The sequence below is a fragment of the Sipha flava genome, unplaced genomic scaffold (assembly GCF_003268045.1).
Source record: "Sipha flava isolate LNK unplaced genomic scaffold, YSA_version1 557_pilon_pilon, whole genome shotgun sequence".
Classification (NCBI taxonomy): domain Eukaryota; kingdom Metazoa; phylum Arthropoda; class Insecta; order Hemiptera; family Aphididae; genus Sipha; species Sipha flava.
The window spans coordinates 119,840-130,145 of record NW_020273540.1 but is presented as its reverse complement, the minus strand read 5'-3'; the positions used below and the strand labels follow the sequence as shown (position 1 = coordinate 130,145).

Here is a 10,306-nt window from a genome sequence, read left to right as displayed (position 1 = left end):
TAATAACCTAACAATAATGCATTTTGTTCAAAGTTGGAAGATATTGAAAGTAATCGGTGCTTTTATAATTGCAACTTATTGCCAGGCACTCAACCAAGACATTGGTGAGAAATGCACAAACAAAAATGGTATTGTTGGATTTTGCCAATCAAAAATTAATTGTAGTGAAGACAGTAATTTAGGAGCTGTATGTAACTCTGAACAAACTATTATTTGCTGTGCTCAAAATACTTTAAAAAATAAGAAAAATATGACTTCAAGTGATAGTCTTCAAGAGGATCAAATGATACAATCACGATTTGGCTTTATACCAGATTTCTTTCATGCATCTTTAATACCTCAAAATCCAACACAAAATATTAATTTTTTTAATCATCAAAATAATAAAAATTCTGATATTGTTAGTAATGTATTTCATCAGAATTTAAATACTATGAAATTTATTGAAGATAGACCTTATCAAAATTTAGAACAAGATGTAGTGACCAAACCAAATAAAAAAAAAAATTCATTCACTACACAAACAAATAATTATGAATTTTATAGCAGTAATAATAATAATAATCATAACTCAAATATCCAAAATATTTTTGATAGCCCTCAAACTACAAAAATATCTCAAATTAATTATCATTATTCTAGTTATGAAACACAAAGACCGAATTTTAATCAAAATAACAACAATAATAAACGACCTAATTATGAAACATATCCTCAAAATCAAAATGATTATTATTATTTAAGTTCCACAACTATAAGGCCAAATTATAATCAAAATAACAATAATAATAAACGACCTAATTATGAAGCATATTCACAAAACCAAAATAATAATTATAACCCAAGTTCCACAATAATAAGGCCAAATCACAATCAAAATAACAATAATAATAATCAACCAAATTATGAGACATACCCACAAAATCAAAATAATTATCGTCCAACTAGTAGCAGTATATTTTTTCCCGATGATTCAGATGATTCTACTACTGAAAATTCTTACACAAAATTTACAACAATCAAGAAAAATAATTATGAATATCAATATAATCCATATAAAAATACAAAACGTATCAGTGAAATAAGTAAAATTAAATAAAATTTGCGAAAAAAATGTAATAGTTAACAATTAATTTTGATTGTAGAATGTGAAGAATATTCCAAGGCACTTACAACTACAATTTCTGTACTGCCTTTGTCAATTGATGCTGCAACAAAACCAGTGTCAATAGAAACATGTGATTCAACTGGTGTTGGATTAATCGTTGGTGGATCTAAAGCTGAATTAGGAGAATTCCCACATATGGTATATAAAATGTTATTCTTGAAATACAAATTTACATTAATTTAAATATGATTTGTACAGGCAGCAATAGAATTCCATACAGCAATTGGAAATCAATGGAATTGTGGTGGGACATTAATTAGTGAACAATTTGTACTGACAGCTGCTCATTGTACAATTAGTTCACAGTAAGTTTATTACATTTTTTAAATTAAAAAACGAGATTAAAAAAAATTAAATTTAAATTTTCCAAAATTATATATTTTTCTTTTACAGCAATATTTTTATTTTAAATTATAAATTATTTTGAATAGAGGTAATCCTGTTCGAGTAAGATTAGGAGAACTGAATTTACAAAATTCTATTGATGGTGCTAATCCAGTAGATGTTGTAATAAGTGAAATCATTGTACATCCTGATTATGTTTCATCACTAAGGTATAATGACATAGCTCTATTACGTTTGGAAAAGAAAGTAAAATTTAATAATCACATACGACCTGCTTGTCTTCACAACAAAGAAAATATAAATTCTCCTAAAGTTACCGCTACTGGATGGGGAAGTGTTGCATTTGGTAATTTATTACATTTAATAGTTTAATTTCTTAATATATCAAATTATATATAATTTTAAAAAATGTATATATTTAACATAGGTGATCATTCAAGTGATGAATTATTAAAAGTATTTTTAGATGTAATAGATAATCGACAGTGTAATAAGTTATATGAAGATCAAAAAAAAATCCTAAATAGAGGAATTATTGGTTCTATGTTGTGCGCTGGAGATTTAGCAGGAGGACATGATACTTGTTTGGTTAGTGAAGTTATTTTATATTAGATTTGAATGAATAAAATTTAAATTAAATTACTACTTACTATTTAGGGAGATTCTGGAGGACCACTTGTAATAAAATCAGAACATAATGCATGTGTTTTCAATTTAATTGGGATAACATCATTTGGAAAAGGTTGTGGAACTGTTAATTCAGCAGGAGTTTACACTAGAGTATCATCATTTTTACCTTGGATAGAAAAAATTGTGTGGCCCTAAAAATTAAATAACTAATGAATATGTTATATGCCATAACTTAAGTAAATAATTAATTTAATTATTATTTTATTTTAGATTTTTTGTGATTAATTAATATAATATTTTTCTATATTTTTTTTTTTTTTGTGTGACCTGACAAGAATTTTAATTGATATATTATCTGATACACATTTTGATCTGATAATAAAAACCCTGAATAATAATTAATTTTTATTAACTTTTTTTCAAATGAAAATGGTAATTTTTTAATGTCATTCATAAGAAATATTAATGTATAAGATATAAACTTGTATACTATACATACAATAGTTATTAATAAGCTTAGGGACTTCTAGCATTTGTATACTTTTTTTAATTATTGTTAAATGAGTGTGAAATAAATTTGTTTCTCGGTGCCATGATATCAAATCTAAAATTTGAATGTGCATATTATTGCATATTTTGACAAATTTTTCAAATTTAAAATCAAAAAACTATAGATACATATAACCGAGGTTCATAAGTTCATACCCTAAAAAATGCCTAAATAAGCATGCATTTATGCACTTAAAATTGGCAAAATATGCTTTGAATTATGCTTTAAAAAGTTAAAAAATATGCATTTATATTCTTTAAATATCTAAAATTATGCACTATGCACTTAAAAAATTCTTACATAAAAAAATCATAAATAATTTTGGAAATAACATGAATTATCCTTTTATTTTTTTATAGCTATATTTTATTTTTATATGTCACTATTAGAAAAAATAGATTTTAAATACTAGTTAATACTATTCTTGAGCCTTCATGAACTGCATGTAAGTACGTTTTTGTCAGTAATTCATTTTAAATCTGAAACTTTTGAAACTAATTTATTCATTAAATGTACGAGTATCAAAAAGATAAGATATCAAAAATGGCAAAACCACTGGAAAAATCAAGACACAAAATTAAATAAAATAAAAAACAATATCCAAGTATAGATACACCCCGGCCTTAACAGGAAACACGAAACTATTCTAAATCGACTTCGCATTGTACACTCATTCGTAACACATAGCCACCTCATGTCCAGAAAAGACACTACCATATGTGAAACGTGTGGTATAGAGGTCACAATCAAACACATACTCATCGATTGCTACAAATACTCGGACTCAAGATCAAAACACCATTTACCCCAACAATTAAGCGAAGCCCTACAACCAGATCTTCAATCAAACATCAATATAATCAATTACTTAAAGGACATCAATTTATATAACTTCATTTAAGTTTTTATCATGTGAATTGTACAATTAAAAAAAAATAAAATGTAATCTAATCAAAAATGTAATACATAACTAATGGCCCTGTAGCCGATGTTTTTAATGTTCAATAAAAAAAAAAAAAAAGATAAGAAAATATAATTTTTATTTTTAATTTTATTTATATTTTCCATTTCAATTTTTGATAGATTCTAATAGAATGTTGAATAATATGCCCTATAAAATAGAAATATGCATAAATAAGATTTCACATATTTAACCGTGGTAACTTGAATTGGATTTCTATGTCATCTAGCATTAAATACAACTTTGCAAGATTGATATGCAAATGCATGAACTTACAAGCCCTGCATATAACAATATATACATATTTCAAACGATCGACAAAAAAATGTACTAAAAGGACTTAATACTTCCAGTAATATGCTATCTGCAAACTACTTCTATCTAAAAACTACTATCTCGTTATAATTTATGAGCAAGTATAAATAATACTGTATACCCGTATCGATCGTAACCCGCTGGATATTGACCGGATGTCGATAAAAATAATAGTCGATATAGAATAATAGATTATTTATTTAGTTCAGTCGACTATTATCCGTCGTTGTTTTTGCGGCTCGGAAACTCGCAACATCGAATACGTAAGATGTTATACGAGTATATTATATAACAATTTGTAATGTCGAAAGTACAACAGTCTACGAGTGGCCGACTACTAAGTTTTGTTTTGGAGTTTGAAAGATACATTTACATCCGATGGATACGTTTTATTTTGTTTACTATGTGGAAATTTTTTTTTTTTAATGCATATAAATCCATATTATAATGCATATTTTAATAATTTTAGAAGCATATTTGTGTATTTTTTAGAGCTATAAGTCCCTAAGCCTAGTTATTAACAATTTGATAATATCAACATAAGAATGATAATATTAATTATTAATTTTAGCCAAAGAGATTAGCGAATGCATAGCTTTTCATTTAACTGTATAATTGCAATGTTATTCAGTACATATTCAGATGACATGTTTTTTTTTTGAAATTATTTATTTAAATATTTATGAATTATAATTTTTTATTAAATATTTTGGTTGATCAATAATATATAGTACTTTGAATTGGTCTTTCTCAGAAAATAAAAATATGTTTTCAAGAAACTACAAAAAAACAATAAAATGTAAAACATCTAGCTTTTTTTAATCCATTTCTGGACTAAATCATTACAAATCATAATACACAATTATGACCATCTTTCTTTAGCTGCACACAATTTTTTTTTTTTGTCAAATGTAAATCCATTTTATTTTAATTATAATTAAAATACATAAACCTAATTTTTAACATAAATTTACATTTAAACAAAACAAAAGAAAATATAAGTTGTTGATACAAAAGGAATTGGACAAATTTATTTTATAAGAACCTCAGGTATTTTGTCCAAAATATTTTTTCTAAGTATATAAAATAATAAATAATTGAAAATTTTAAAAGTAAAATAAATAATTGTTTAAAATAAAAGATAAATAGTTATACAAGAAAAAAAATGATTAGAAAAATAAAAAATAATAGTATTAATTTATTTTGTTATATCATTATATTAATTTCCTAACCTAACCTGTCACAGTTCAAATATCTGGTTAATAAAAGTAAAAATAAATATTTATGTAATGTATCTAAAAGTTTTATATTTAATACTATTAATTAAATGTATATTTATAAATCATAGTCATATAAATTACACAATTTTAATTTATTATTATTTAAATTTTCATTAGCAAACATTGACCATTGTTCATGAATATGTTCAAGCCTCCAAGTGATTTATTATCACTAAAATAAAATCAAATATAAAAAATTACCCAAAGTAATATTGATTGTATACAGATAATAATAAATAATAATTCTGTAAGCAAGTGACAGAAAAAAAAAATTCTAAATAACTCAATAGCAATTTTTACTTTTATTTCAGATATATAGTATAGAAGGACTAATGTAATTTTATTAAATAAATAAAATAATTTACTTAATACTGACAATGAGGTAAGATTATAATAATTCTTATGAAGAAAATTGTACATTTAAAATTAGTATTTTTCCATGTATAATTATTATACATGCATATTGAATGTAATGTATAATATACCTAATCATTTAATTATTTCTAAATTATCCAATCATTCAAGATTAAATATTTATTATAGATTATTTTTAATTATATAATAAATACAATACTTACATTATGTTTTGAATTTTTCATTATAAAATACTTCAAATATATCATTTTTAGTTGGCCATATGTATCCATTTCCTAAAGGTTTATGAGCCGAAGGAAATATAATATGTCTCCAACCTCTAAAATAATAACAATAGAATATTAGGTTTTAGTAGTAAATGTTTAGTGCAGTGATTCTTATCCTTTTTTCATTCATGTCACCTTTAGCCACTAAAATAAAACACCGCGTCACCCTAACATCAAAATAATAAATAATCTTAACTGTGTATATTAGAATAATTCTTGAAACAACAAAAAAAAAAAAAAAAAATACAGTACACAGAAAAATAATAAATAAACCTACAATTTATTTGAGTTTCAGGCAGTGCCACGTTAAGCTATGTAGCCGCCTCGGGGCAAATTAAAATATGCTACCCTTAAGAAAATTACAATTCAAAATAAAAAATAATATATGTAATAGAAATAATATGTATTATAGTTATATAGTCATACAAGAAAAATTATAATTATATATTTTTTATTTTATGTTGATCCTCAAAAATTTGCCGCCCCATCAAACCATCATATTTACTACTTCGGGGCAGTTACGCCCTCATTAAACGGGGCTTTGGTTGCAGGGTTCAATAAACATTGTCAGTTAAAAGTTTAAATTTGCAATTTAAAAAAAAAAAAAAGGACAAAAAATAATAATGACATATATGAAAACTGATAAGAAATTGGGCCCTGGTGGTTTTCACAAAGTTAAAGAAGTCGAGAGCTGATGATGGAAAGACAGAGTCTCATATTGTCTTCCATAGTTGTAGAGCTATAACACTACATATCTAGCGACTGCAAAATAACTGACTAACGACCCCGGTTAAATCAATAAGATGATCGATAATGCAGTGATTTCACAAATTAAAATACTACATGTATTTATCGTATTGAAATAATATTAAGACATAAACTTATGCTATTTAATGAAAGTTGTGACAATAATATGATTTTATTAAAATTATATTTTTATTTTTTTCCTTTTCCCTTGGAGATTTTGTGTCACCCCGGTTGAGAACCACTGGTTAAGGGTTTTGAATATTGAAGCTCAATCACCTCAAACGCCTACTTATTTCAAATAAAAGATGAAATAATATTGCTACTATATATAGTACTATTATATTAAATAATGATGATTAAAATATATCATTGACTCATTAAATGGACGATATAAAAAAAAAAGTAATGAATATTATAGCAAAAAGACTATACCTAATAAAAACATATAAGATGAAAGCAAAAATAAAATACTTAGGTCCAACACATTTTCTTTATTAATCAGTATCTATGAACTTATTGGTTTTTTCTTAGTTTTATTGGGTTTATTGAAATTCAAAAAAAAAATGCTGATACTTACCTACCACTGTGAAGTCCAAGGAAGAGAATCCAATTCATTTTTATACCATAATCATACACATTAACATATTTAAAGTTAATGGCATTCAATCTATCAGTTTCAAATTTATTTATATGTCCTTCAATACTTGTTTCCCCAGAACTTATTAATACGCTATGCCATATGGTTAAAATAGCTAATGCAATAAATACTCCTAAAATTATTTAATGAATAAGATTTTAAATTAGTTGAATAATGATTAAAGTTTACCACATGTTATAAAAGTAATGACCATAATGCACCAAAACCTCCATTCAGCCACACGATCATAATCAAAATTGATATTTTCATATTCATCTTGAAATGTTAATACCCAATCTGTCTTAATATAAAAGAATCATATACATCAATTTTATATATATTTTTTAATGTTTTTAGTAACTAACTTTTGACAATGAAGTGTTGACTTTAACTGGATGTCCATCTGGATCTTCTTCTCTAAAGAATACTTCTTTGAAAACAATCTCAGCACCAAATATAATTATAAATAATGATCCAAATGTCATGTACATCATGTAGAGAAAAAAATAACGATGATTATAAAATCCAACACAATTATTTAACCAAGCTTTAAAAATTAGTTAAGAAAAATATAATAATAATAAATAAATAAAAGTTAAAAGTATAAATATAATATCATATAAAATTATATTCACTAAATTTTAACTAAAATTGATATTTTTGTTTAAAAAACATCATTCATTGAGAAATGCTGTTTAATATGGTAATTAAGCTAAAAATTGTGTACTAAAACAATTAACCTAGGGATCCCATGCGTCCCGTATATGAATAAAATGTCCTGGTGTCCTAACACAAGTATAAAAATAATACTTTTGTCCCGTATTTTGTAAAATCCATTTTGTATGTACCTTATTTTAAAAATTAAATTTTTTAATATCTTTAAGCTTTTTAAATTTTTTATTATTTTATTTTATATTTAAATGATAATTATTATTATTTGACTATAAGAAAAAAATAAAAATAGGAAAGGTCACCTAATTATTTATTTTTAATTTCATTATAATTTATATTTATTATAAGTATCAAATATTGTGTTTAACTTTATTTTATAATATATTTAGTAGCTGTGAGGAAAATGAAATATTACAATCAAGGCCAAGTGTAATTTTAGCTCCCAAATGTTTACAAAGTATTTGTACAACAAATATTACATATTTGATTTTGTAATATATTAATTGCTAACATAAGTTCCCTTACCCCCCCCCCCCAAATTAACACCAATGTGAATTTCAAAAATAGGTATGATTTAAAATGTCCCATATTTTTAAAAAATAAATCTGGGATCCCTAAATTAACCAAACTTAAAAAATGCATTAAAATTCATAAAGTATAACATGGAAATAAAATAATTGCTAAAATTGTGATTCATTATAATAAAGTCATTATTTAATATAAAGGATACGACAATGGTGATCCATTTTGAGAATACATTTGTTACAAACCGAACAATGATGTGTACGAGGTGGCTTAGGAGAATCACATTTCTTACAAATTACTTCATCATAATACATCAAACTTCTCTGTGAAATTCCAATTAGTTGATATTTGATTAAATTAATTTTTATTTATGAAGTATATATGAGTATTAAGTAATTATAATAGTTTACTGAAGCAGGAAAGCCAGGTGGTGTAGTAACTCCCATATAATAATGAAATATAACATTGACTAATAACCAATTTCCAAATATTAGTAAAAATATGGTTAAAAGCTTATTATTATTCCACCAATATGGTAAACCAATCCAATAAGCTATGACAACAACAAATGTTGTTAAAAAAATAACAAGGATAACCATTATCTAAAATTAAAAAAAAATATTCAAACATAGTGTAATTAATAATATTTTCATATTTTTATTAATTTGAACTTACTTGACCTAAAACTATGGTATACTTATCAACAAATTTAAATAAAGGGTCTAGTATTACATCACATGCACATTCAAGGTTTAAATTTTGAGAATATGCATAATTTTTTAAATACATCCATGTTTTATTAAATCTTGCTCTGAAATTAGCAAAATATTTATAAATATTAATAAATAATTAATGTTACAATCTATATTTTATTAAGATAATTTTGAATTCTTTGATTTATCATTTTGGTCAGAATATTATCTGTCAAGAGGATTGTGTAGATGTACCAATTAGTAAATTAACTTAACTTTGATACTTTATTTTTAACATAATGTAATACTAATTTATTATAGTCAGATTTTTACAAATATTGATTTTTCTATATTGATACCATTTAATAAACATAAAATAATGTAAAATAACTAAGCAAAATGGTAACAAGAAAAATATTTGTCATTATTTGTTGATCTGGAAGTTAGAAGTATAGTTGAAAGTATAGTTTAAGTCTAATTGTAAAAAAATGTATGACATGAATCAAAAATTGTATTGAATAATAAATTACTTCTAAAATCAACTTATGTCAACTGAAAATTACAGAATTCCTTTAATTTTATATACTTCTAAACTTGAAAAAATCTCCTCAAAACAAATAATCTAAAATAAGTAAATGTATATTTTTCCTTGTTTAAATACAATAACTTTAAATAGTATAACCATTTTATAATATAGTTGATGCTTAACGTAATTTATACCTAAAATACACGGGGCGGAACTAGGTAGTAGAAGAAGGGGATTCATTCACAGGTGTAACATTTTAGAGGGTGTAATTTTTGTAATTACTAACAAATAATTTGATATTTTTAACTTTGTTAAATGCTGATATTAGGTTAAAACTCAATAAGTATAATTTTATATTAATAATTAGAAAAAAAATTCTCGAGAAGAGTATTTGATTATTGGTCTATGATAGGGCATAATTTTAACATTTTCCCAGGGTGTAAAAATTCCTAGTTCCACCTCTGCTTAAATGATTATATTAAATTAAGACTCAAAAAAGCTCATAACATAATACATAATTATTAGAACACATTGTATAAACTTACATTGTTAGTCTTAAAATAGACATATTAATTAATGATAAATTAATAATATTAATATTATATCGTTAATGTTTG

General features: G+C 24.2%; 3 protein-coding genes across 5 annotated transcripts in view; 1 reads left to right on the top strand and 2 right to left on the bottom strand.

The window, feature by feature from the left end:
* Nucleotides 1-2,247, bottom strand: part of LOC112691090 (39S ribosomal protein L51, mitochondrial) — a 27,999-nt gene extending 25,752 nt beyond the window's left edge. The window contains exon 1 of the mRNA XM_025565233.1: nucleotides 2,164-2,247. The gene's annotated coding sequence lies outside the window, so the exon portion shown is untranslated. The remainder of the gene's footprint in view (nucleotides 1-2,163) is intronic.
* LOC112691087 (serine protease Hayan-like) overlaps nucleotides 1-2,395 on the top strand; it is a 10,561-nt gene extending 8,166 nt beyond the window's left edge. The window contains exons 2-7 of the mRNA XM_025565226.1: nucleotides 41-1,085; nucleotides 1,146-1,306; nucleotides 1,367-1,473; nucleotides 1,600-1,859; nucleotides 1,941-2,101; nucleotides 2,171-2,395. Of these exons, the coding sequence (XP_025421011.1) occupies nucleotides 41-1,085; nucleotides 1,146-1,306; nucleotides 1,367-1,473; nucleotides 1,600-1,859; nucleotides 1,941-2,101; nucleotides 2,171-2,338 (1,902 nt within the window). The 3' untranslated portion in view covers nucleotides 2,339-2,395. The remainder of the gene's footprint in view (nucleotides 1-40; nucleotides 1,086-1,145; nucleotides 1,307-1,366; nucleotides 1,474-1,599; nucleotides 1,860-1,940; nucleotides 2,102-2,170) is intronic.
* Nucleotides 1-10,282, bottom strand: part of LOC112691089 (palmitoyltransferase ZDHHC16) — a 27,847-nt gene extending 17,565 nt beyond the window's left edge. Inside the window, exons 1-9 of one of the 3 annotated variants that reach the window (XM_025565228.1) lie at nucleotides 10,235-10,282; nucleotides 9,147-9,282; nucleotides 8,882-9,073; nucleotides 8,677-8,794; nucleotides 7,640-7,821; nucleotides 7,464-7,575; nucleotides 7,215-7,407; nucleotides 5,828-5,943; nucleotides 2,245-2,334 (exon numbers count right to left, since the gene is read on the bottom strand). In XM_025565228.1, coding sequence (XP_025421013.1) covers nucleotides 5,829-5,943; nucleotides 7,215-7,407; nucleotides 7,464-7,575; nucleotides 7,640-7,821; nucleotides 8,677-8,794; nucleotides 8,882-9,073; nucleotides 9,147-9,282; nucleotides 10,235-10,257 — 1,071 coding nt within the window. In that variant the 5' untranslated portion in view covers nucleotides 10,258-10,282 and the 3' untranslated portion in view covers nucleotides 2,245-2,334; nucleotide 5,828. Of the gene's footprint in view, nucleotides 1-2,244; nucleotides 2,335-5,335; nucleotides 5,422-5,827; nucleotides 5,944-7,214; nucleotides 7,408-7,463; nucleotides 7,576-7,639; nucleotides 7,822-8,676; nucleotides 8,795-8,881; nucleotides 9,074-9,146; nucleotides 9,283-10,234 lie in introns of those variants that run through there. The other 2 variants (XM_025565229.1, XM_025565231.1) reach the window with 2 other exon arrangements.
* Between the last annotated feature and the right edge of the window lie 24 nt (nucleotides 10,283-10,306).